Source organism: Salarias fasciatus, unplaced genomic scaffold, assembly GCF_902148845.1.
Source record: "Salarias fasciatus unplaced genomic scaffold, fSalaFa1.1, whole genome shotgun sequence".
NCBI classification, from domain to species: Eukaryota; Metazoa; Chordata; class Actinopteri; order Blenniiformes; family Blenniidae; genus Salarias; species Salarias fasciatus.
The window spans coordinates 338,776-364,349 of NW_021941378.1; the positions used below are offsets into that span (position 1 = coordinate 338,776).

The following is a 25,574-nucleotide window of genomic DNA, read 5'->3' on the forward strand; positions in this document are numbered from 1 at the left end:
CCCCTGGCAGGCCCTGGTCCTGCTGGTACCCCCTGGCAGGCCCTGGTCCTGCTGGTGCCCTGGTCCTGCTGGTACCCCCTGGCAGGCCCTGGTCCTGCTGGTACCCCCTGGCAGGCCCTGGTCCTGCTGGTGCCCTGGTCCTGCTGGTACCCCCTGGCAGGCCCTGGTCCTGCTGGTGCCCTGGTCCTGCTGGTACCCCCTGGCAGGCCCTGGTCCAGGCCAGGGGGGTGGGCAGGGTGAATGGTGGGCCTTCGGGGGGTTGCTGCAGGGATGGGGGGAGTGACGCGCATTGGGGTGTGTATGTGTGTGTGTGTGTGTGTGTGTGTGTGTGTGTGTGTGTGTGGTCGATTGCGGGGGTCTGTTTGAAGAACCTGACCCTGAATGGATCCTGTGTCTCATCCTGGTCTGGTCTTTAGTGGAACCCAGTAATCCTGAACCCTCTGGTTCTGGACTGGTTCTGGTTCTGGACTGGATCAGTGATCCGGGATCAATGAATCCTACTTTAGTGCAACAGAGGTCTGAAATCCCAGCTGTGGTTCTGGACTGGAGAACATCCTCTGGACGTGTAAACAAATCAGTTTTATTTTCTCTGCTGGAACTTCAGGTTCTGCTCATGAAACTGAACAGAAGAACAGTTCAATAAAACTGCTGGAGGAACCAGGAGTCCAGATGTTGAGATGGAGTCCAGATGTTAGGAGCAGCTGATGGAGTCCAGATGTTGAGATGGAGTCCAGATGTTAGGAGCAGCTGATGGAGTCCAGATGTTGCTCCTCGGCGGCCATGGCGGCGGCCTGCAGTGTCTCTGTGTCGCTCTGCAGTGGATTCAGCTGCTTCCTCTCACTGTGCATGTTGTTCTCATGTCGCTTCAGATCCGACGCCTGGAAGTACAGAGTGACAGTGAACGCACCGCAGCAGGTCCACAGCCACCGTCTGTCCACACTGCATACACTGCACACTGTATCGACCACTGCTGTGGACACTGTCCTAACCGCTGTCTGTGGACACTGTATTGACCACTGTCTGTGGACACTGTATTGACCGCTGTCTGTGGACACTGTATTGACCACTGCTGTGGACACTGTCTTAACCGCTGTCTGTGGACACTGTATTGACCACTGTCTGTGGACACTGTATTGACCACTGTCTGTGGACACTGTATTGACCACTGTCTGTGGACGCTGTCTGTGGACACTGTATTGACCACTGCTGTGGACACTGTCTTAACCGCTGTCTGTGGACACTGTCTTAACCGCTGTCTGTGGACACTGTATTGACCACTGTCTGTGGACACTGTATTGACCACTGTCTGTGGACACTGTATTGACCACTGTCTGTGGACGCTGTCTGTGGACACTGTATTGACCACTGCTGTGGACACTGTCTTAACCGCTGTCTGTGGACACTGTATTGACCACTGTCTGTGGACACTGTATTGACCGCTGTCTGTGGACACTGTATTGACCACTGCTGTGGACACTGTCTTAACCGCTGTCTGTGGACACTGTCTTAACCGCTGTCTGTGGACACTGTATTGACCACTGTCTGTGGACACTGTATTGACCACTGTCTGTGGACACTGTATTGACCACTGCTGTGGACACTGTCTTAACCGCTGTCTGTGGACACTGTATTGACCACTGTCTGTGGACACTGTAATGACCGCTGTCTGTGGACACTGTATTGACCACTGTCTGTGGACACTGTAATGACTGCTGTCTGTGGACACTGTATTGACCCACTGTCTGTGGACACTGTATTGACCACTGTCTGTGGACACTGTAATGACCGCTGTCTGTGGACACTGTATTGACCACTGTCTGTGGACACTGTATTGACCGCTGTCTGTGGACACTGTATTGACCACTGCTGTGGACACTGTATTGACCGCTGTCTGTGGACACTGTATTGACCGCTGTCTGTGGACACTGTATTGACCACTGTCTGTGGACACTGTAATGACTGCTGTCTGTGGACACTGTATTGACCACTGTCTGTGGACACTGTATTGACCACTGTCTGTGGACACTGTATTGACCACTGTCTGTGGACCGCTGTCTGTGGACACTGTATTGACCACTGCTGTGGACACTGTATTGACCACTGTCTGTGGACACTGTATTGACCGCTGTCTGTGGACACTGTATTGACCACTGCTGTGGACACTGTATTGACCGCTGTCTGTGGACACTGTATTGACCGCTGTCTGTGGACACTGTATTGACCACTGTCTGTGGACACTGTATTGACCGCTGTCTGTGGACACTGTATTGACCGCTGTCTGTGGACACTGTATTGACCGCTGTCTGTGGACACTGTATTGACCGCTGTCTGTGGACACTGTATTGACCACTGTCTGTGGACACTGTATTGACCGCTGTCTGTGGACACTGTATTGACCGCTGTCTGTGGACACTGTATTGACCACTGTCTGTGGACACTGTATTGACCGCTGTCTGTGGACACTGTATTGACCGCTGTCTGTGGACACTGTATTGACCGCTGTCTGTGGACACTGTATTGACCACTGTCTGTGGACACTGTATTGACCACTGTCTGTGGACACAGCGAAGGGCGTCACCTTGGCGAAGGCCTTGGTGCAGGACGGACAGACGAAGGGCTTCTCTCCTCGGTGTCTTCTCTCGTGGTCCTTCAGGTGGGACTTGTGTTTGAAGGCCTAAAGAGGAGGCGGACGGGTGAGACAGGCTGTGTGTGTGTGTGTGTGTGTGTGTGTGTGTGTGTGTGTTACCTTGTCACACATCTGGCAGGCGAAGGGTCGCTCGTTGCTGTGAACTCGCTCATGTTTCTTCAGGTCCGGCGCTCGGATGAACGATTTCCCACAAACGTCACACCTGTAGGGCTTGAAGCCGGTGTGGATCTTCAGGTGTTCTGCAACAGACAGGTGAAGTTCTTCAGCAGAGAACCCAGCAGAGAACCCAGCAGAGAACCCCTGAGCTCTGCAGGGGGGCTTACCTTTCAGGTGAGCGTGTGTGGTGAAAGCTTTGGTGCAGATCTCACAGGCGAACGGACGATCCGCCGAGTGGAGCTTCTCATGTTTCCTGCACACAACAACACAGACCAGGTGAGGTCTTCAGGTGAGGGGACCAGGTGAGGTCTTCAGGTGAGGGGACCAGGTGAGGTCTTCAGGTGAGGGGACCAGGTGAGGTCTTCAGGTGGGAGGACCAGGGGCCTTGTTGAAGCACAGTGCTTTTGCAGAAGACGAGGCCTGGAAGTGGCGCCTGGCACTTCCTGTCCCCCTGTCGGGGTTTATCCAGACCGACTGTTGTCTGGTTCAGGAGCCGTCCAACATCCAGGACTACTGTGGTCCTTCTCTCTGACTGTTGTGGTCCTTCTCTCTGACTCTGACCAGTAGACTGTCAGACAGAGATGACCTCTTCCTGACACACTGAGTTCCCCACAGACCGCAGGAGGACCCGCCACAGGGTGGCGCCGTGCTACAGACTGCAGGAGGACCCGCCACAGGGTGGCGCCGTGCTACAGACCGAGGGCCACCCTCCACAGGGTGGCGTCGTGCTACAGACCGCAGGAGGACCCTCCACAGGGTGGCGTCGTGCTACAGACCGCAGGAGGACCCTCCACAGGGTGGCGCCGTGCTACAGACTGCAGGAGGACCCGCCACAGGGTGGCGTCGTGCTACAGACCGCAGGAGGACCCTCCACAGGGTGGCGCCGTGCTACAGACCGCAGGAGGACCCTCCACAGGGTGGCGCCGTGCTACAGACTGCAGGAGGACCCTCCACAGGGTGGCGCCGTGCTACAGACCGCAGGAGGACCCTCCACAGGGTGGCGTCGTGCTACAGACTGCAGGAGGACCCGCCACAGGGTGGCGCCATGCTACAGACCGCAGGAGGACCCGCTACAGGGTGGCGTCGTGCTACAGACTGCAGGAGGACCCTCCACAGGGTGGCGCCGTGCTACAGACCGCAGGAGGACCCTCCACAGGGTGGCGCCGTGCTACAGACCGCAGGAGGACCCGCCACAGGGTGGCGTCGTGCTACAGACCGCAGGAGGACCCGCCACAGGGTGGCGTCGTGCTACAGACCGCAGGAGGACCCTCCACAGGGTGGCGTCGTGCTACAGACCGCAGGAGGACCCTCCACAGGGTGGCGCCGTGCTACAGACCGCAGGAGGACCCTCCACAGGGTGGCGCCGTGCTACAGACCGCAGGAGGACCCTCCACAGGGTGGCGCCGTGCTACAGACTGCAGGAGGACCCTCCACAGGGTGGCGCCGTGCTACAGACTGCAGGAGGACCCGCCACAGGGTGGCGTCGTGCTACAGACTGCAGGAGGACCCGCCACAGGGTGGCGCCGTGCTACAGACCGCAGGAGGACACGCCACAGGGTGGCGTCGTGCTACAGACTGCAGGAGGACCCTCCACAGGGTGGCGTCGTGCTACAGACCGCAGGAGGACCCGCCACAGGGTGGCGTCGTGCTACAGACCGCAGGAGGACCCTCCACAGGGTGGCGTCGTGCTACAGACCGCAGGAGGACCCTCCACAGGGTGGCGCCGTGCTACAGACTGCAGGAGGACCCGCCACAGGGTGGCGTCGTGCTACAGACCGCAGGAGGACCCTCCACAGGGTGGCGCCGTGCTACAGACTGCAGGAGGACCCGCCACAGGGTGGCGTCGTGCTACAGACCGCAGGAGGACCCTCCACAGGGTGGCGCCGTGCTACAGACCGCAGGAGGACCCGCCACAGGGTGGCGCCGTGCTACAGACTGCAGGAGGACCCTCCACAGGGTGGCGCCGTGCTACAGACTGCAGGAGGACCCGCCACAGGGTGGCGTCGTGCTACAGACTGCAGGAGGACCCGCCACAGGGTGGCGCCGTGCTACAGACCGCAGGAGGACACGCCACAGGGTGGCGTCGTGCTACAGACTGCAGGAGGACCCTCCACAGGGTGGCGTCGTGCTACAGACCGCAGGAGGACCCGCCACAGGGTGGCGTCGTGCTACAGACCGCAGGAGGACCCTCCACAGGGTGGCGTCGTGCTACAGACCGCAGGAGGACCCTCCACAGGGTGGCGCCGTGCTACAGACTGCAGGAGGACCCGCCACAGGGTGGCGTCGTGCTACAGACCGCAGGAGGACCCTCCACAGGGTGGCGCCGTGCTACAGACTGCAGGAGGACCCGCCACAGGGTGGCGTCGTGCTACAGACCGCAGGAGGACCCTCCACAGGGTGGCGCCGTGCTACAGACCGCAGGAGGACCCGCCACAGGGTGGCGTCGTGCTACAGACTGCAGGAGGACCCACAGGGTGGCGTCGTGCTACAGACCGCAGGAGGACCCGCCACAGGGTGGCGTCGTGCTACAGACTGCAGGAGGACCCGCCACAGGGTGGTGCCGTGCTACAGACCGCAGGAGGACCCGCCACAGGGTGGCGTCGTGCTACAGACTGCAGGAGGACCCACAGGGTGGCGTCGTGCTACAGACCGCAGGAGGACCCGCCACAGGGTGGCGCTGTGCTACAGACCGCAGGATTACCCGCCACAGGGTGGCGCCGTGCTACAGACTGCAGGAGGACCCACAGGGTGGCGTCGTGCTACAGACCGCAGGAGGACCCTCCACAGGGTGGCGTCGTGCTACAGACCGCAGGAGGACCCTCCACAGGGTGGCGCCGTGCTACAGACCGCAGGAGGACCCGCCACAGGGTGGCGTCGTGCTACAGACCGCAGGAGGACCCTCCACAGGGTGGTGCCGTGCTACAGACCACAGGAGGACCCGCCACAGGGTGGCGTCGTGCTACAGACTGCAGGAGGACCCGCCACAGGGTGGAGCTGTGCTACAGACCACAGGAGGACCCGCCACAGGGTGGCGCTGTGCTACAGACCGCAGGATTACCCGCCACAGGGTGGCGCCGTGCTACAGACCGCAGGAGGACCCGCCACAGGGTGGCGTCGTGCGACAGACTGCAGGAGGACCCACAGGGTGGCGTCGTGCTACAGACCGCAGGAGGACCCGCCACAGGGTGGCGTCGTGCTACAGACCGCAGGAGGACCCGCCACAGGGTGGCGTCGTGCTACAGACCGCAGGAGGACCCTCCACAGGGTGGCGCCGTGCTACAGACCGCAGGAGGACCCGCCACAGGGTGGCGTCGTGCTACAGACCGCAGGAGGACCCTCCACAGGGTGGTGCCGTGCTACAGACCACAGGAGGACCCGCCACAGGGTGGCGTCGTGCTACAGACTGCAGGAGGACCCGCCACAGGGTGGAGCTGTGCTACAGACCACAGGAGGACCCGCCACAGGGTGGCGCTGTGCTACAGACCGCAGGATTACCCGCCACAGGGTGGCGCCGTGCTACAGACCGCAGGAGGACCCGCCACAGGGTGGCGTCGTGCGACAGACTGCAGGAGGACCCACAGGGTGGCGTCGTGCTACAGACCGCAGGAGGACCCGCCACAGGGTGGCGTCGTGCTACAGACTGCAGGAGGACCCGCCACAGGGTGGCGTCGTGCTACAGACTGCAGGAGGACCTGCCACAGGGTGGCGCCGTGCACCCACCTGAGCCGGCTCTCGTCCAGGAAGCTCTTGCCGCACACCTGGCAGGCCAGCTGCTCTCGGTGTCCGTACAGCAGGTACTCGAACTTCATGTCGGCCGCGGCCGCCGACCAGCCGGGCGGCTGCTCGTCCTTCACCTCGCCCATGCTGTCCGCGAACGTCAGCGTCTGAGTGCCGTGGTGCTCCGCCCCCAGCTCTTTAGGCTCCGCCTCCATCTCTGTCACTACGTCCTGGTCGTAGCAGGTCACCTGGAGGAGCAGACACGCCGGTCGATGGAGACGTGCGCACTCGCGCACAGAAGCGCGCACGGTGGCACGCACCTTGTGGACATCCTCATTGGTCAGTTCTTTCAGGATGGCCTCCTGCACACGCAGCGCGGCGCTCGGGGATTTATCCAGCTCCTGACTGGCAGACGAGTCCACCAGGTCATCCGTGGTGGGCGTGTCCTCATGCTCGCCAAGCACCTGCACACAGGGGAGAGAGCAGTTGAGAGAGCAGGTGAGAGAGCAGGTGAGAGAACTGGTGACAGAGCAGTTGAGAGAGCAGGTGAGAGAGCAGGTGAGAGAACTGGTGACAGAGCAGGTGAGAGAGCAGTTGAGAGAGCAGGTGAGAGAACTGGTGACAGAGCAGGTGAGAGAGCAGGGGAGAGAGCAGGGGAGAGAGCAGGTGAGAGAGCAGGTGAGAGAGCAGTTGAGAGAGCAGGTGAGAGAGCAGGTGAGAGAGCAGGGGAGAGAACTGGTGAGAGAGCAGGTGAGAGAGCAGGTGAGAGAACTGGTGACAGAGCAGGTGAGAGAGCAGGTGAGAGAGCAGGTGAGAGAGCAGGGGAGAGAACTGGTGAGAGAGCAGGGGAGAGAACTGGTGAGAGAGCAGGGGAGAGAGCAGGGGAGAGAGCATGTGAGAGAACTGGTGACAGAGCATGTGAGAGAACTGGTGAGAGAGCAGGTGAGAGAACTGGTGAGAGAGCAGGGGAGAGAGCAGGTGAGAGAGCAGGTGAGAGAACTGGTGAAGAGCAGGGGAGAGAGCAGTCGAGAGAACGGGTGAGAGAGCAGGGGAGAGAGCATGTGAGAGAACTCGTGACAGAGCAGGTGAGAGAACTGGTGAGAGAGCAGGTGAGAGAACTGGTGAGAGAGCAGGGGAGAGAGCAGGGGAGAGAGCAGGTGAGAGAGCAGGGGAGAGAACTGGTGAGAGAGCAGGGGAGAGAGCAGGTGAGAGAGCAGGTGAGAGAGCAGGTGAGAGAGCAGGTGAGAGAGCAGGGGAGAGAACTGGTGAGAGAGCAGGTGAGAGAGCAGGTGAGAGAGCAGGGGAGAGAGCAGGGGAGAGAGCAGGTGAGAGAACTGGTGAGAGAGCAGGGGAGAGAGCAGGTGAGAGAACTGGGTGAGAGAGCAGGGGAGAGAGCAGGGGAGAGAGCAGGTGAGAGAACTGGTGAGAGAGCAGGGGAGAGAGCAGGGGAGAGAGCAGGGGAGAGAACTGGTGAGAGAGCAGGGGAGAGAGCAGGTGAGAGAGCAGGGGAGAGAACTGGTGAGAGAGCAGGGGAGAGAGCAGGTGAGAGAACTGGTGACAGAGCAGGTGAGAGAGCAGGTGAGAGAACTGGTGACAGAGCAGGTGAGAGAGCAGGTGAGAGAACTGGTGACAGAGCAGGTGAGAGAGCAGGTGAGAGAGCAGGTGAGAGAGCCGGTGGAGAGGCAGGGGGAGAGAACTGGTGAGAGAGCAGGGGGGAGAACTGGTGAGAGAGCAGGGGAGAGAGCAGGGGAGAGAACTGGTGACAGAGCAGGTGAGAGAGCAGGTGAGAGAGCAGGTGAGAGAACTGGTGACAGAGCAGGTGAGAGAGCAGGTGAGAGAGCAGGTGAGAGAGCAGGTGAAGAGCAGGGAGAGAACTGGTGAGAGAGCCAGGGGATGGAGAACTGGTGAGAGAGGCAGGGAGAGAGGCAGGTGAGAGAGCAGGGAGAGAACAGGAGAGAGAGCAGGGGAGAGAGCAGGGGAGAGAGCAGGAGAGAGAGCAGGGAGAGAGCAGGTGAGAGAGCAGGGGGAGAGCAGGGGAGAGAGCAGGAGAGAGAGCAGGGGAGAGAACTGGTGAGAGAGCAGAGGGAGAGAGCAGGAGAGAGAGCAGGGAGAGAACTGGAGAGAGAGCAGGGGAGAGAGCAGGGGGAGAGAATGTGGAGAGAATGGTGACAGAGCATGTGAGAGAACTGGTGAGAGAGCAGGTGAGAGAACTGGTGAGAGAGCAGGGGAGAGAGCAGGTGAGAGAGCAGGTGAGAGAACTGGTGAGAGAGCAGGGGAGAGAGCAGGCGAGAGAACTGGTGAGAGAGCAGGGGAGAGAGCAGGGGAGAGAGCAGGGGAGAGAACTGGTGAGAGAGCAGGGGAGAGAACTGGTGAGAGAGCAGGGGAGAGAGCAGGGGAGAGAACTGGTGACAGAGCAGGTGAGAGAGCAGGTGAGAGAACTGGTGACAGAGCAGGTGAGAGAGCAGGTGAGAGAACTGGTGACAGAGCAGGTGAGAGAGCAGGGGAAGAGAGCAGGTGAGAGAGCAGGTGAGAGAGCAGGGGAGAGAACTGGTGAGAGAGCAGGGGAGAGAACTGGTGAGAGAGCAGGGGAGAGAGCAGGGGAGAGAGCAGGGGAGAGAACTGGTGACAGAGCAGGTGAGAGAGCAGGTGAGAGAACTGGTGACAGAGCAGGTGAGAGAGCAGGTGAGAGAGCAGGTGAGAGAGCAGGTGAGAGAGCAGGGGAGAGAACTGGTGAGAGAGCAGGGGAGAGAACTGGTGAGAGAGCAGGGGAGAGAGCAGGTGAGAGAACTGGTGACAGAGCAGGTGAGAGAGCAGGTGAGAGAACTGGTGACAGAGCAGGTGAGAGAGCAGGTGAGAGAACTGGTGACAGAGCAGGTGAGAGAGCAGGTGAGAGAGCAGGTGAGAGAGCAGGTGAGAGAGCAGGGGAGAGAACAGGTGAGAGAGCAGGGGAGAGAGGCAGGGGGAGAGAGCAGGGGAGAGAACTGGTGACAGAGCAGGTGAGAGAGCAGGTGAGAGAACTGGTGACAGAGCAGGTGAGAGAGCAGGTGAGAGAGCAGGTGAGAGAGCAGGTGAGAGAGCAGGGGAGAGAACTGGTGAGAGAGCAGGGGAGAGAACTGGTGAGAGAGCAGGGGAGAGAGCAGGGGAGAGAGCAGGGGAGAGAACTGGTGACAGAGCAGGTGAGAGAGCAGGGGAGAGAACTGGTGACAGAGCAGGTGAGAGAGCAGGTGAGAGAGCAGGTGAGAGAGCAGGGGAGAGAACTGGTGAGAGAGGGGAGAGAACTGGTGAGAGCAGGGGAGAGAGCAGGAGAGAGCAGGGGAGAGAACTGGTGAGAGCAGGGGAGAGAACTGGTGAGAGAGCAGGGGAGAGAGCAGGTGAGAGCAGGGGAGAGAACTGGTGAGAGAGCAGGGGAGAGAGCAGGGGAGAGAGCATGTGAGAGAACTGGTGACAGAGCATGTGAGAGAACTGGTGAGAGAGCAGGTGAGAGAACTGGTGAGAGAGCAGGGGAGAGAGCAGGTGAGAGAGCAGGTGAGAGAACTGGTGAGAGAGCAGGGGAGAGAGCAGGCGAGAGAACTGGTGAGAGAGCAGGGGAGAGAGCATGTGAGAGAACTCGTGACAGAGCATGTGAGAGAACTGGTGAGAGAGCAGGTGAGAGAACTGGTGAGAGAGCAGGGGAGAGAGCAGGAGAGAGAGCAGGTGAGAGAGCAGGGGAGAGAACTGGTGAGAGAGCAGGAGAGAGAGCAGGAGAGAGAGCAGGAGAGAGAGCAGGGGAGAGCAGGGGAGAGAGCAGGAGAGAGAGCAGGAGAGAGAGCAGGGGAGAGAGCAGGGAGAGAGCAGGAGAGAGCAGGAGAGAGAGCAGGGAGAGAGCAGGGGAGAGAGCAGGAGAGAGAGCAGGAGAGAGAGCAGGGGAGAGAGCAGGAGAGAGAGCAGGGGAGAGAGAGGGGAGAGAATGGTTAGGCTTCTAATGTGAGAAAGCCTTCCCACCCAGCAGACGCCACAACCGCCAGTCTCACTGATTTATTGATTAATTATATTATATTATGTTACTCTAACAGGTTGTCCCTCACAGTGGACAGCTCCTCAGTGTCCCCGTCCCCTCAGGTTAGGGGTGTCGTCCTCCACAGCTCACTTTCTTTACACTCCCACATTAAGAACATCACTCGGTCTGCATACTTCCACCCACGCAATATAAAGCACCTCCGCCCCTCTCTCACCCCTCTTTCGCCCCTCTGTCACCCCTCTCTCGCCCTTCTCTCACCCCTCTCTCACCCCTCTCTCACCCCTGGTTCAAAGCCTCGTCACCCCCCTCCTCTCTGGTTTTCCCACAATTCCCTGCAGAAGCTCCAGCTGGTCCAGAACTCACCAAAACCCCCTCTTCTCACCACATCACCCTGTTCTCCAGCAGCTCCATGGCTCCCTGTCAAACTCGGGATCATTTTCAAGATTCTTCTGTTTTCATTTAAAGCTGTGTTGCCAGATTGGATGGATTTCTGCAAAATCAAGCTTCTGTTGAACCCGAGGTGGGTCGATGGAACGGCTGTGTGTTTGTGACGTGTTTTTTTTTAATGCAAATCCGGTTTTTAGGGTTTTAACATGCATTGTCTACAGAGATGGAGGTCTGGACTGCTTTCTATTGGACGGTTTTAACATTATATTTGGGGCAGATCTGGCAACCTCCGTCAGCTGACAGCAGACACACCAGACTGTGAGTGACGTCGCTGCAGAGCTGGACCAGACAGGGGCTTCCAGTGTGAGTCCAGCAGAGTCTGGCTCTGAGCTTTCTGGCCTGGCGTCAGGAAGAAGCTCCAGAGTTCGGCTGATTTCACCAAAAGATGAAACTGGGGCGACTGCAGCTGCTAAGTGTGTAACAATTCACCCGTCGTTTCCAGAGCGATCTTGCCACACCCATAAAGAGGTCACGGGCGGAAAACACCAATCAGCAGGGGTGATTAACTGGGAGATGACAAACTTCAGATTGGAAACAGAAACCCACATTTATTCTGGCAAAAACCCCTCCCAGCAGGACTCCAGCAACCCGCCGCTCGGGCGCTCCTCCTAATGAGTCAAACAGAAAATGCCGCACAACGCGGGAAGTCCGAAAATAAACAGAAAGGGCTCAAGAAAGTCCTGTCTTTTATAGACCCACGATCCCCCCAAAGTTCGAGGAGCACGTCCCTGCAGGCGACCGACTGAGAGGCCGGTGTTGTGGGTTACTCACACCCGGTTCACTTCTAAGTCCGCAGGTCGCCCAGGCTCCTCCTCTCCAGCCCGGGGGCTCCGTGGAAAAAATGACGGTTTAATCCAGTAGATCCCAAAAAACACCAAGTTCTATTTCATCCCGGTGCAGATCCACCCTGGCAAACGTCCACGGCCTCGCTCCTCCGGCAGGTGAGCTCCGGGACGGCGTGTGACGTCACTCCCCTCCCGCAGCAGGTGCGCTGCCTTCCTTAAATAAACCAAGCCCCGCCCCCGGTACCAATGTCCTGGTAATTACGACAGACACGGTTTCCAAACACAAGACCGTGCCCCAGATTAAACAGCCACAGTGACCCAAGTCCAGCATATGAAGACGACAGCACAGGAACACAGATTATCACCCCTGCTGGGTGGAACATGGAGGGACCTCCGTGGTCCGTACAGCGTTCATGACATGGATGTTTTTTTTCTTCTGTTCAGGACGAAGATATTAAAGAGTTCATGCAGACGCCCCATTAGTGTTGTTTCATTGCTCACTCAATGAGAATCGATAAGAGAATTGATGAGGAATCGTACCGATAAGCAGGGGTGATAATAGAGTCTTAACAATTTCCCCCCCCGCTGGAATTGAGCTCAGGAGGAGGAAGTCAGGGGGATGAAGTCAGGGGGAGGAAGTCAGCGGGGGGGAAGTCAGGGAGGAAGTCAGGGGGGGAATCAGCGGGGGGAAGTCAGGTGGGAAGTCAGGGGGAGGAAGTCAGGAGGAGGAAGTCAGCAGGAGGAAGTCAGGGGAGGAAGTCAGCGGGGGGAAGTCAGCGGGAGGAAGTCAGGGGGAGGAAGTCAGGGGAGGAAGTCAGCGGGAGGAAGTCAGGGGGAGGAAGTCAGGGGGAGGAAGTCAGCGGGAGGAAGTCAGGGGGAGGAAGTCAGCGGGAGGAAGTCAGGGAGAGGAAGTCAGCGGGAGGAAGTCAGCGGGAGGAAGTCAGGGGAGGAAGTCAGCGGGAGGAAGTCAGGGAGAGGAAGTCAGCGGGAGGAAGTCAGGAGGAGGAAGTCAGGGGGAGGAAGTCAAGAGGAGGAAGTCAGGGGGAGGAAGTCAGCGGAGGAAGTCAGGAGGAGGAAGTCAGGGGGAGGAAGTCAGGGGAGGAAGTCAGGAGGAGGAAGTCAGGGGGAGGAAGTCAGGAAGTCAGGGGGAGGGAGTCAGGAGGAAGTCAGGGGGAGGAAGTCAGCGGGAGGAAGTCAGGGGGATGAAGTCAGGAAGTCAGGAGGAGGAAGTCAGGAGGACGGTGAAGCTGGCAAAAACTACAAAAACAAAGAGGAGCCAAAACTAACATGAGGACAGCGAGGAAGGTGTGGCAGGGTCGAACACCATGATGGACAGAATCCCAAAACCTGCAGCAGCAGCTGGCCAGACCCCCATCCTCTGCAGAACCACTCACCGCTCCTTCACTGGGTTTCACCTGGACCTGCCCCCCCTCCACCTCTCTCCAGGAAGAAGGTCACAGCTGGTGACCTCCATCCTGACCAGAGCCCACCCTCACAGGGCCCTGGTCCTGCCTGGCTCAGGGGCCTCTGGTGCTGCCTGGCTCAGGGGCCTCTGGTGCTGCCTGGCTCAGGGGCCTCGGTCCTGCCTGGCTCAGGGGCCTCTGGTGCTGCCTGGCTCAGGAGCCTCTGGTCCTGCCTGGCTCAGGGGCCTCTGGTGCTGCCTGGCTCAGGGGCCTCTTGTCCTGCTGGCTCAGGGGCCTCTGGTCCTGCCTGGCTCAGGGGCCTCTGGTGCTGCCTGGCTCAGGGGCCTCTGGTGCTGCCTGGCTCAGGGGCCTCTGGTCCTGCCTGGCTCAGGGGCCTCTGGTGCTGCCTGGCTCAGGGGCCTCTGGTGCTGCCTGGCTCAGGGGCCTCTGGTGCTGCCTGGCTCAGGGGCTGGTCCTGCCTGGCTCAGGGGCCTCTGGTGCTGCCTGGCTCAGGGGCCTCTGGTGCTGCCTGGCTCAGGGGCCTCTGGTGCTGCCTGGCTCAGGGGCCTCTGGTCCTGCCTGGCTCAGGGCCTCTGGTGCTGCCTGGCTCAGGGGCCTCTGGTCCTGCCTGGCTCAGGGGCCTCTGGTCCTGCCTGGCTCAGGGGCCTCTGGTGCTGCCTGGCTCAGGGGCCTCTGGTGCTGCCTGGCTCAGGGGCCTCTGGTGCTGCCTGGCTCAGGGGCCTCTGGTCTGCCTGGCTCAGGGGCCTCTGGTGCTGCCTGGCTCAGGGGCCTCTGGTGCTGCCTGGCTCAGGGGCCTCTGGTGCTGCCTGGCTCAGGGGCCTCTGGTGCTGCCTGGCTCAGGGGCCTCTGGTGCTGCCTGGCTCAGGGGCCTCTGGTGCTGCCTGGCTCAGGGGCAGGGTGCTCAGAGACTGGGTGGAGATCTCACCAGACTGTTCAGCTTCTTTTGGATTCCGGGTGTGTCTCTAATCTGTGGAGGGAATCTATCACCATACCTATTTCCAAAAAAAACTCCCCCTAAAGAAGTGAAGGACTGCAGACCAGTGGCTCTGACCTCTGACCTCTGTGGAGCCAGTGGGAGGGGCTGCCTGGACCCCCCTCCAGGTCACCTACAAGGCCAAACGTGGAGCAGAGGATGCAGGCCTCACACTGCTAGATACTGCCACCCCCCACTTTATCCATGGACGTCTCTGCTTTATTCCTGCACACACACACACACACACAACACACACACACACACACACCACACACACCACACACACACACACACACACACACACACACACACACACACACACACACACACACACACCCCACTGCACCACCTGTCAAACCTTCAGCTCCACCCACACTGAGGCTGTGTTCGAAACCGCATACTTACGTACTACTCATACTAACTTATTGAGTATGCAGTGTGTTTACACTGGCAGTATGCGATTTTGAGTATGCGAGAAGTTCCCGGATGCATACTGCATTCGCCAGAAATGTTGAGTATACATCGTGTGTTCACTACTCATACTGAAATTGCCCAAGATGCAACGCGACGGACATTGAATAAACTTTATTCAGTTCACAATGACTGTTTCTTCATGATGTACATTTAGCAAGCTGAGTATGGTTCTAGATTTAATCTTCCCTCCATTGTTTGTGCTCGTAGGTATGTTATGTTGCGAGATTTTTGATTGCATTGACAATGATTAAAAATAGTAAAACAAAAAACAAAAAACAAAAAAAAACCTTACATCTGAGAACAAGTCCATGCTGAAAGCGACCATGATGGACCGAAGACGGCGAGCCGATCTTTGTTGAAGAGCCGAGAAAACTCTCCGTCGGTAAAGCATCATAATTGGCATAATAAGTGGTCCGTTAACGGGACACCGGTCCAAACGGCGATGTTAAGCGAGATATATTGCTGAAAGGTTGCCTTCTTGTTTTCAAAGTAAAAGCACAGATTTATCACTGAGGTTGTTTTGCATGAGAAAGGGAAAGGGGGTGGTTTATTTGGTGAAAATAACCGGAAGTGCGTTGCTCACTGCGGCTGGCTTGAATTTCTCCGAATTCGTCCGAACAAAATCCTAAACGGCTGATATCCGGACAAATAAACGACACACTCGGCTCTAAACCACCACTTTGTCGCCTAATTTTAAAAAAAATCTCGATGAAGTTATACATTTGACGAGTTTAGAGCTAAAGTGAAATCAGCTTTAGCAGATCGATTTCTGCTCATGGAAGAAGTGCAATGCATTGTGGGTTATTATGTAGTATGCTGTAGTGTAAACGCTTCGCATACTGTTTGATGGACTGAGTAAGCAGGATGCAGGATGGATAGTATGACTATGTAAGGATGTAGTAGACAGTATGCGGTTTCGAACACAGCCTGACTGTATGGATTCAGGCAGCAGCAGCTGTTTTTAAACGGTCTTAAATCCAGCAGCTTGATTTTAAACACAGGTGTCGCTCAAGGTTGTGTTTTATCTCCCTGCTCTGGAGCCTCCACCTGCTCTAGAGCCTCACCTGCTCTAGAGCCTCCATGCTCTGGAGCCCCACCTGCTCTAGAGCCTCCACCTGCTCTAGAACCTCACCTGCTCTGGAGCCTCCACTGCTCTGGAGCCTCCACCTGCTCTAGAGCCTCCACCTGCTCTAGAGCCTCCACCTGCTCTGGAGCCTCCACCTGCTCTAGAGCCTCCACCTGCTCTAGAACCTCCACCTGCTCTGGAGCCTCCACCTGCTCTAGAACCTCCACCTGCTCTAGAGCCTCCACCTGCTCTAGAACCTCCACCTGCTCTAGAGCCTCCACCTGCTCTAGAGCCTCCACCTGCTCTAGAGCCTCCACCTGCTCTGGAGCCTCCACCTGCTCTAGAACCTCCACCTGCTCTAGAACCTCCACCTGCTCTAGAACCTCCACCTGCTCTAGAGCCTCCACCCTGCTCTAGAGCCTCCACCTGCTCTAGAGCCTCCACCTGCTCTAGAGCCTCCACCTGCTCTAGAGCCTCCACCTGCTCTGGAGCCTCCACCTGCTCTAGAAGCCTCCACCTGCTCTAGAACCTCCACCTGCTCTGGAGCCTCCACCTGCTCTAGAACCTCCACCTGCTCTAGAGCCTCCACCTGCTCTAGAACCTCCACCTGCTCTAGAGCCTCCACCTGCTCTAGAGCCTCCACCTGCTCTAGAGCCTCCACCTGCTCTGGAGCCTCCACCTGCTCTAGAACCTCCACCTGCTCTAGAGCCTCCACCTGCTCTGGAGCCTCCACCTGCTCTAGAGCCTCCACCTGCTCTAGAACCTCCACCTGCTCTGGAGCCTCCACCTGCTCTAGAAACCTCCACCTGCTCTAGAGCCTCCACCTGCTCTAGAGCCTCCACCTGCTCTAGAGACCCCACCTGCTCTAGAGCCTCCACCTGCTCTAGAGCCTCCACCTGCTCTAGAGCCTCCACCTGCTCTAGAACCTCCACCTGCTCTGGAGCCTCCACCTGCTCTAGAACCTCCACCTGCTCTAGAGCCTCACCTGCTCTAGAACCTCCACCTGCTCTAGAGCCTCCACCTGCTCTAGAGCCTCCACCTGCTCTAGAGCCTCCACCTGCTCTGGAGCCTCCACCTGCTCTAGAACCTCCACCTGCTCTAGAGCCTCCACCTGCTCTAGAGCCTCCACCTGCTCTAGAGCCTCCACCTGCTCTAGAGCCTCCACCTGCTCTAGAGCCTCCACCTGCTCTAGAGCCTCCACCTGCTCTAGAACCTCCACCTGCTCTAGAGCCTCCACCTGCTCTAGAGCCTCCACCTGCTCTAGAGCCTCCACCTGCTCTAGAGCCTCCACCTGCTCTAGAACCTCCACCTGCTCTAGAGCCTCCACCTGCTCTAGAACCTCCACCTGCTCTAGAGCCTCCACCTGCTCTAGAGCCTCCACCTGCTCTAGAGCCTCACCTGCTCTGGAGCCTCCACCTGCTCTAGAACCTCCACCTGCTCTAGAGCCTCCACCTGCTCTGGAGCCTCCACCTGCTCTAGAGCCTCCACCTGCTCTAGAACCTCCACCTGCTACTGGAGCCTCCACCTGCTCTAGACCTCCACCTGCTCTAGAGCCTCCACCTGCTCTAGAACCTCACCTGCTCTGGAACCTCCACCTGCTCTGGAGCCTCCACCTGCTCTAGAACCTCCACCTGCTCTAGAACCTCCACCTGCTCTAGAGCCTCCACCTGCTCTAGAACCTCCACCTGCTCTAGAGCCTCCACCTGCTCTAGAGCCTCCACCTGCTCTAGAACCTCCACCTGCTCTAGAGCCTCCACCTGCTCTAGAACCTCCACCTGCTCAGACCTCCACCTGCTCTAGAGCCTCCACCTGCTCTAGAACCTCCACCTGCTCTGGAGCCTCCACCTGCTCTGGAGCCTCCACCTGCTTAGCAGTGTCCGTATGCTTTGCATCAGTTTTGTATTGTTAGTTTTTCAAGTCTCTACAACTGACATTAGACCCCCCCCCCCGAACACCCAGATGGCTCATCTCAAGGGAACAGGTGTACCTCAGAGCAGCTCTGATTGGCTGATGAGGGAACAGGTGTACCTCAGAGCAGCTCTGATTGGCTGATGAGGGAACAGGTGTACCTCAGAGCAGCTCTGATTGGCTGATGAGGGAACAGGTGTACCTCAGAGCGGCTCTGATTGGCTGATGAGGGAACAGGTGTACCTCAGAGTCGGAGGCCAGCTGAGCTTCAGGCGGCAGCGCCATCTTCACGATGTCGTACGGAAACTTCTCTTTGTCTTCGGCCGACACGTCTCGTTTCTGACAACACAAACACACCGTCACAAAGAAGACAGGCAGCCAGCCTGAGCTGTGTGTGTGAGAGTGTGAGAGTGTGTGTTACCTGTGAGCACAGCTTGTCCAGGAAGCGGATGCCGAGGATCTGTCCAGAGGACATCATCAGGTTGACGTCTCTCTTCTTGACGGAGATCTTGGCGGTGTACATGTAGTTCAGGACCTCCTCGAAGATGTCCGACCGAATGAAGTCGATCTCAATGACTGAAGAGTTGTCCACCTGAGGACGTCCAGACACAAGACGTGGGTGTGTGTTGTGTGTGTGTGTGTGTGTGTGTGTGTGTGTGTGTGTGTGTGTGTGTGTGCCATAGCCAAGAATATAATGGAACTACTAATTTAAGACCAAACAGGCAGTGAGGTGTTGTCCCAATCACTGGAGAATTAATCAGTCAATGAGAAAAGGGTGGCGTCTCCCAAAGCATGTTGTTCCCATGAGCCACCAGCAGAGGGCAGAGCTGCACTGTCCTGGACACGCCCCCCCCCCACACCCACCACCCACCTCGTGTTTCTTGAACAGCTTTTTGAAGTAGTTGGAGCAGGCTGCCAGGACGCAGCGGTGAGCGCGGAACTTGACGTCCTCCACCACCACGGCGATGTCGCAGTGCTCGCCCTCCAGCCGCTGCTCGTTCAGCAGCTTCAGGAAGATGCTCTTATGGTCGTCGTCCACGTACTTCACCGTCTCTGACATCTGAGCACACACACACACACACACACACACACACACACACACACACACACACACACACACACACACACACACACACACACTGGTTAGGCTAGTTAGATAGATTCCAGATTAGATTTCGGTCACAAAGCATAATAAAAGTTTGACCCAAAAGCTTCGGCGCTGAAGACGAAGCTTAATTTGCTTGTTTTATTTCCCTCACGGTGTATGGAAAAAAAACCTTAACCAAAAGTCAAACCAACTAACTAACCTACATCAGTTATGAACTCAGGTTAGCTATGAATTGATTTAAGTTAGTTATGAACTGATGTAGGTTAGTTATGAATTTATTTAGGTTAGTTGTGGATTGAATTAGGTTAGTTATGAACTGTGTAGGTTAGTTATGGGATTTATTTAGGTTAGTTATGAACTGATGTAGGTTAGTTATGGATTTATTTAGGTTAGTTATGAACTGATTTGGGTTAGTTATGGATTTATTTAGGTTGGTTATGAACTGATGTAGGTTAGTTATGGATTTATTTAGGTTAGTTATGAACTGATTTAGGTTAGTTATGGATTTATTTAGGTTAGTTATGAACTGATTTAGGTGAGTTATGGATTTATTCAGGTTAGTTATGAACTGATTTTGGTTAGTTATGGATTCTTTTAGGTTGGTTATGAACTGATGTAGGTTAGTTATGGATTTATTTAGGTTAGTTATGAACTGATTTAGGTTAGTTATGGATTTATTTAGGTTAGTTATGAACTGATTTAGGTGAGTTATGGATTTATTTAGGTTAGTTAGAACTGATTTAGGGTGAGTTATGGATTCTTTAGGTTAGTTATGAACTGATGTAGGTTAGTTATGGATTTATTTAGGTTGGTTATGAACTGATGTAGGTTAGTTATGGATTTATTTAGGTTAGTTATGAACTGATGTAGGTTAGTTATGGATTTATTTAGGTTAGTTATGAACTGATGTAGGTTAGTTATGGATTCTTTTAGGTAGTTATGAACTGATTTAGGTGAGTTATGGATTTATTTAGGTTAGTTATGAACTGATTTAGGTGAGTTATGGATTCTTTTAGGTTGGTTATGAACTGATGTAGGTTAGTTATGGATTTATTTAGGTTAGTTATGAACTATGAACCTGAGTTACGAAGCACTTTGTGATTTTGAACCTCGTGCACGTTCCGGTTCATGTTCCTGTACGGCGGACACGCGCACTAGAGCGCGTGCACGCAGTGCCTGCTCGGAGGGACACGGGCAGACCGGCTAACGGCTAATGGTTAGCGCCGGTCCTGATCACAGGCAGACCGGCTGACGTCCGGCACCGGGTCCGGCACCGGGTCCGGCTGGAGCCCCGGAGGCGGGCCGGACGCTGCCCCGGCTCCGACCGGGTCCGGGCGCCCGGTGCCCGGCGGAGGCGCTCCCGACCCGCTAAGCTATCATGCTAAGCGAACGTAAAGAGCGGGACCGGAGCCGAGACCCGGTGCAGGAGCCCCGGAGCCGGGATCCGGGACCCGGCGGCTCGGCGGGACGCAGGGGGTGAGGGTCGGTGTTTAATGGCGGACGGTCCGGCCTCAGCGCTCAAAATGGCGTTTCTCCGGGAAGCGCCGCTGCTTTCACGCCAGAAGCGTCCGGAGCTCCGCGCGGCCCGCCGCCGCCGGGCGCGGGGCGAGCTGCGCGGACCCTCCGCCGTCCACGGCACCGACACGCAGGCACGCGAGCCTCGGCGACACGAACGAGACGGAGCTCGAGAGCGCGCAGACGGAGTCGCGGTAACGGGCGGCCGAGGCGCGGGCCCGAGGAGGAGCGGGACCGAGGAGCGGGCTCTTACCGTGCCACGGCGGTGGAGGGGGTCCGGGGAGAACCGGGGGGGGCGGGGGGGGTGGGGAGGGGGCCGCGGGTCCGCGCTGCTCTTGTTATTGTTGTTTTATTGTTGTTGTTGTTGTTTGTTGTGTAGTGTGCCGAGGACGAGCAGAGCCGAGGCCGAGCTTTGGCGCCAGCACGCACACACTGCGGTGGCACGCAGGCTGGCGCGCCAACTGACAGGAGCCGCGCATGCGCACTTAGGGCTGAACCTGGAGGAGAAGAGCCACGAGGAGACTACAGAAGACCAGGAGGGGACTACTAGAAGACCAGGAGACCAGGAGGGGACTGGAAGAGACCAGGAGGGGACCAGGAGGAGACTACTAGAAGACCAGGGGACCAGGAGGGGACCAGGAGGAGACTACTAGAAGACCAGGGGACCAGGAGGGGACTGGAGGAGACTACTAGAAGACCAGGGGACCAGGAGGGGACTGGAGGAGACTACTAGAAGACCAGGTTACCAGGAGGGGACCAGGAGGAGACTACTAGAAGACCAGGGGACCAGGAGGGGACCAGGAGGAGACTGGAGGAAACCAGGAGGGGACCAGGAGGAGACTACTAGAAGACCAGGGGACCAGGAGGGGACCAGGAGGAGACTGGAGGAAACCAGGAGGGGACCAGGAGGAGACTACTAGAAAACCAGGGGACCAGGAGGGGACCAGGAGGAGACTGGAGGAAACCAGGAGGGGACCAGGAGGAGACTACTAGAAGACCAGGGGACCAGGAGGGGACCAGGAGGAGACTACTAGAAGACCAGGGGACTGGAGGGGGCTGGAGGAGACTACTAGAAGACCAGGGGACTGGAGGGGACCAGGAGGAGACTACTAGAAGACCAGGGGACTGGAGGGGGCTGGAGGAGACCAGGAGGTGAGATATATCGAATTAATTCGATTTTATATTTTCAATCGATGTGAAAAATATTAAATCGCAACATCGAGTTTGATTTTTTCTGTCCCTCCGTCATTTTTACCAGACGTGTGTAATACACACTGTCGCCACCAGGAGGACTGGCGCTGTAGCACAGACTACAGTCAACAGTCTCTTACAAAGAGACCTTTGTCACACTTCCTGGTTTTTCAGCTGGAAATACGCAATCAGTGGGTAACTTTGCTTCCGGTAGCGCTGTCGCAAGCTACAAACAAACGATGCTGTAGCGTACCTGGGTGCTTTTCTAATGGGCTGAAGCAGCCTTATCTTAAAGGTGCTGTAGGCAGGATTCCACATCTCCGCCATCTTGCTTAGGGTTACCTCAGCAAGATGGCGATTTGACCCATCTAAGATGGCCATTTGACCCATCTAAGATGGCGATTTGACCCATCTAAGATGGCCATTTGAAACCCAGCACAGCCAATCCTGTCCTGTTTTCTCTGACATCACGTCCTTACGCAAGTTAAGCCCCTCCCACAAGAACATGCGATGAACGCGCCTCGACCAATCACGGTTAGAGCCTCAGGGCTCTTCTGATTGGTCAAAGATACCTGGAGCTGTCGAGATTCCTTTTCAGCTCAGAACAGAGACAGATGGAAACGCTGCGCCCTCGCGGTAGAGCAGTGATGCTACACTCCTAAAGGATTATCAATGGATACTCTAACATTTAATCCAAAGAAAACACAGAAAAATTAGCATTGACTAGCAAAATCCTGCCTACAGCACCTTTAATTTTCACTCGTTTCCAAAGAACGAAGAGGTCAGACAAAAGTGGGTTCAGGGATTAGGCGGGGGAGGGGCCCAGATTCGTTACTAACGAGGGGAGCAGCACGTCTGCAGCCGACATGTCACTCCGGCGGCTACGTCCAGGAGCTAAGTGTTAGCCGCCTTAAAACTGATGCTGTTCCAAGTCTCTGCAGCTGGAATGAGTTCACTCCGCATCCTACCAGGAGTCGGTGTCGGCCGCTGCTCCACACGGCAGTCTGTGGAGCGTCTGTCCAGGAAGTGGAGAGCAAACCGAGAAACTGCAGCGATGGAGGATAAACTGGAGCGTGCTGCGACCCGCCTCCTGCAGGTGAGACACTCCGTCTGTTGTAAGCAACGAATTACACACACATTTTATTGTTCTTATATATATCAGTGTGTGTGTGTGTGTGTGTACCGTATTGGCCCGAATATAAGACAATGATTTTTTCCAGAAATTGCGTCCTAAAAAGTGGGGTGGTGTTATAATCGCGGACTTACGGTAGATGGTCAATACGCATCCGCACCACTAGATGGAGCCAAAGTATCACTGAGCAGAGAGCGAGTGGAGCGATGAAATGAGATCAAATGATCTGATGAAAAACGGCGGATCATCTGGAACAAAGGGGCTGAACGCTGGACAACTGAGCAACAACAGAGGAGAAGTTATGATACCAACTTTAAACTGATGGTGATCAACGCAGCAGAGTCATCAAACTACTGCCAAGCTGCAGGAGGTCTGGTGGAGCAGAGCCTCGTTCTGACTGGAGAGCACAGAAAAAACACTCCAGATGCTAACGCTATGAGAAAAGCTTTCCGTGGTCCTGAGAGACGCTTCAGAGAGACTGATAGAAGGGAGAGTGAAGACGTCTCTGAAAGACGGACAGACGGAATGTCCACCACCAGAGCCTGATTCAGCTGAAGGACCTGGACAGTTATTTACATCATTGATGCAGTTTGGACCCTTGAGGTTCTTATTTGTTGCTTATTGTTTCTTATTTTGAGGAGGAGAATATATTTATTCAATACTGTAGTAATATTGTTTTCATTTTATATCTCATGAAATTTTATTTCAGTTGTTGAGTTTTAATAATTGTAGAATAAAAAGTTGTTTTATGAGTGACCTTATTGTCTTCAGCATTTTTTTTTCACAAAATGATCTTTGAAAAATAGGGTCTTGTTATAATCGGAGTGGTCTTATATTCGGGCCAATACGGTATATATGCAAGTATATATGTGTGTGTGTGTGTGTGTGTGTGTGTGTGTGTGTGTGTGTGTGTGTGTGTGTGTCAACAGGGTCTATTATTTTAATACATTGTATAAAGACCAGAATGAATCTTTCTTCTGAATCACCACAGGTGTTCTGGGTGAGGTGTCAGGTTACATCAGAGACCTGGAAGCCAAACTGCAGAGTGTTTCCCTGCCGTCTTCAGTCACTACCGTGTGTCTGATGCTCAGGTTGTACACAAAATTTCCATCTGAGTGTGTGTTTACTATCTTCTGGGAACACATTGCACCACCTGCTCCATTGTTTTCTATGAGAATGGATGTATAAATAAAGTTTGATTGATTTGCATGTAGCAGATTCTTTTGTTACTGTTCCTTTGTGGGGAGAGGATTTGAATTTAGCCACACAACCACATTTGAAAAAGTGAAATCATACACACTGCAACAAGCACAATTAATTAATTCAACTGAGGCTTAAGATATTTTATCAATAAGAATCCATTCATTTGATTTAAACACACACACAGTGCAATACAGGCCAAGGCCATGTTCTGAACAATTCATTTAACGAATGAAATATCAAATAAGTTGTGTAATTAATCATGTGTGCATTTACAAGTATGTACAGTGTTAGATCACTGTGCAAAACTGTAAAATAATAACCAATGTGATAAAATGTCAAAATAATCCTGTTACAGCAGTGCAGTAAATATTTACAACAGACAACAGAAGTATAAGTTAGAGAGGGAATCCTGAGACCAAGGAGGAGGAAGAACTGGGAGTTCAGGAGCCGAGTGGTGCTGGATCAGATCACTGGATGTTTCAGGTGGATAAAGGTAAGGCATGGGGCATCCAGGTGGGACAGGGCCATGGAACCTGCTCTATTTCAGACAAGCCATCCAACACAGGAGCACTGAGGGGCTGGGGTTGTTCCTCACGCAGCCTGGGTCCAGCCGACATCAAGTCAGGGTCGGAAACCGTCCTAAAAACAGATACATAAAGCCTCGACTTATTTGTGCTTCTGTTTTGGGAAAATGTAGTTACAGTAGTTACACCTGGCCATCATTACACAGAGGCATTAGCATGTAGCTGTCACAACAGTGAAATGATGAATATTATTACCTGCAGATGCCTGGTACAGCGTGGACTGAAGACCACTCTCACCAGCTGCTGTTGGCTTTCACACCACATCACTCACAGGTTCGGGATGAATTCCCTGAAACCAACGGAGAAATATGTTCATTTTTGCAGAGAATTGGAGTAATACACAGTCTGTGTGTGTGTGGTTTTTTTTATTAATTTCAGGACACAAACAAAAAAGACAACATATGGTAAACACAAGCACTTCATGAAAACAGAGGAAATAAGCGACCTTATTAAACACCACCTGAGTCCTCGCTCTGTGCCGCTGCTGGAGCTCATGCAGGCCAGAGATGGAGGACAGTCTGCAGGCCAGACTGTGTGGAATGCGCTGTCTGATGAAGCAGGGCCACAGCGTGGTTGAAAAACCCTCTTCCTGCTGCACAGCTACAGGAAAACGCCATCAGACGCCCACTGTCAACAGCAAGCGTCATCTGTACAGAAACGGATCAGAATGATGAACAAGACATCGTGGAGATACGTCACTGTCAGTGGTCAGAGATGGTAACAGCTGATGGCAAGCGGCTCTGTAGAGCACCACCACCACCCTGTCTGGTCCAAAAGAAATAACCTTTACAATATGACATTTTTACACACACACACACACACACACACACACACACACACACACGACTTTATTCAGTACAACAGAAACACACCACACACAGCTGGTTTGGTTGAGTGGGGATGCTCTCCTCTGGCTACTGATCTATTATAGAAACTGATAACAGCAGTAGAGACTTATCACCTGTGGAATGAAGTGAAATAAAAGGACAAAGAAAGAGAGCGGAGTCCAGGCTGCTGTACAAGATAAGGCTGGGACGGACGGCCGTCAGCAGAGAGCTGCAGCAGCAGCTGCACCGGCAGGAAGTTCAGCTCTCTGTGGTCAAACCTCTGGTTTATGACGCTCCACCGGGCCATTTAATGCATCTGATACTATGATGACGATAAGACACGCGCTAAAACACGTTAGCTGAGAAAGCTGTTGGGCTAATCAGGGCTATTCAATGACAGCATTCGTCTAATATCGTATC

The 25,574-nt window shown here is 55.3% G+C and overlaps 1 protein-coding gene across 2 annotated transcripts; it reads right to left on the reverse strand.

Moving 5' to 3' along the window:
* Positions 1-558: 558 nt before the first annotated feature.
* zbtb14 (zinc finger and BTB domain containing 14) lies at positions 559-20,671 on the reverse strand. 2 transcript variants are annotated; one of them, XM_030087272.1, is made up of 10 exons: positions 20,471-20,671; positions 18,466-18,654; positions 18,016-18,186; positions 17,838-17,933; positions 6,841-6,984; positions 6,524-6,768; positions 2,971-3,056; positions 2,747-2,886; positions 2,579-2,674; positions 559-878 (listed from the first exon to the last, which is right to left on the reverse strand). In XM_030087272.1, exons 2-10 carry the CDS (start codon positions 18,652-18,654, stop codon positions 738-740), a joined length of 1,308 nt encoding a protein of 435 aa, XP_029943132.1. In that variant the 5' UTR covers positions 20,471-20,671; the 3' UTR covers positions 559-737. The 2 variants fall into 2 exon arrangements, with proteins under 2 accessions (XP_029943132.1, XP_029943133.1); XM_030087273.1 differs by lacking the exon at positions 20,471-20,671 and having other exon boundaries at positions 559-717; positions 764-878; positions 18,466-18,746.
* Between the last annotated feature and the right edge of the window lie 4,903 nt (positions 20,672-25,574).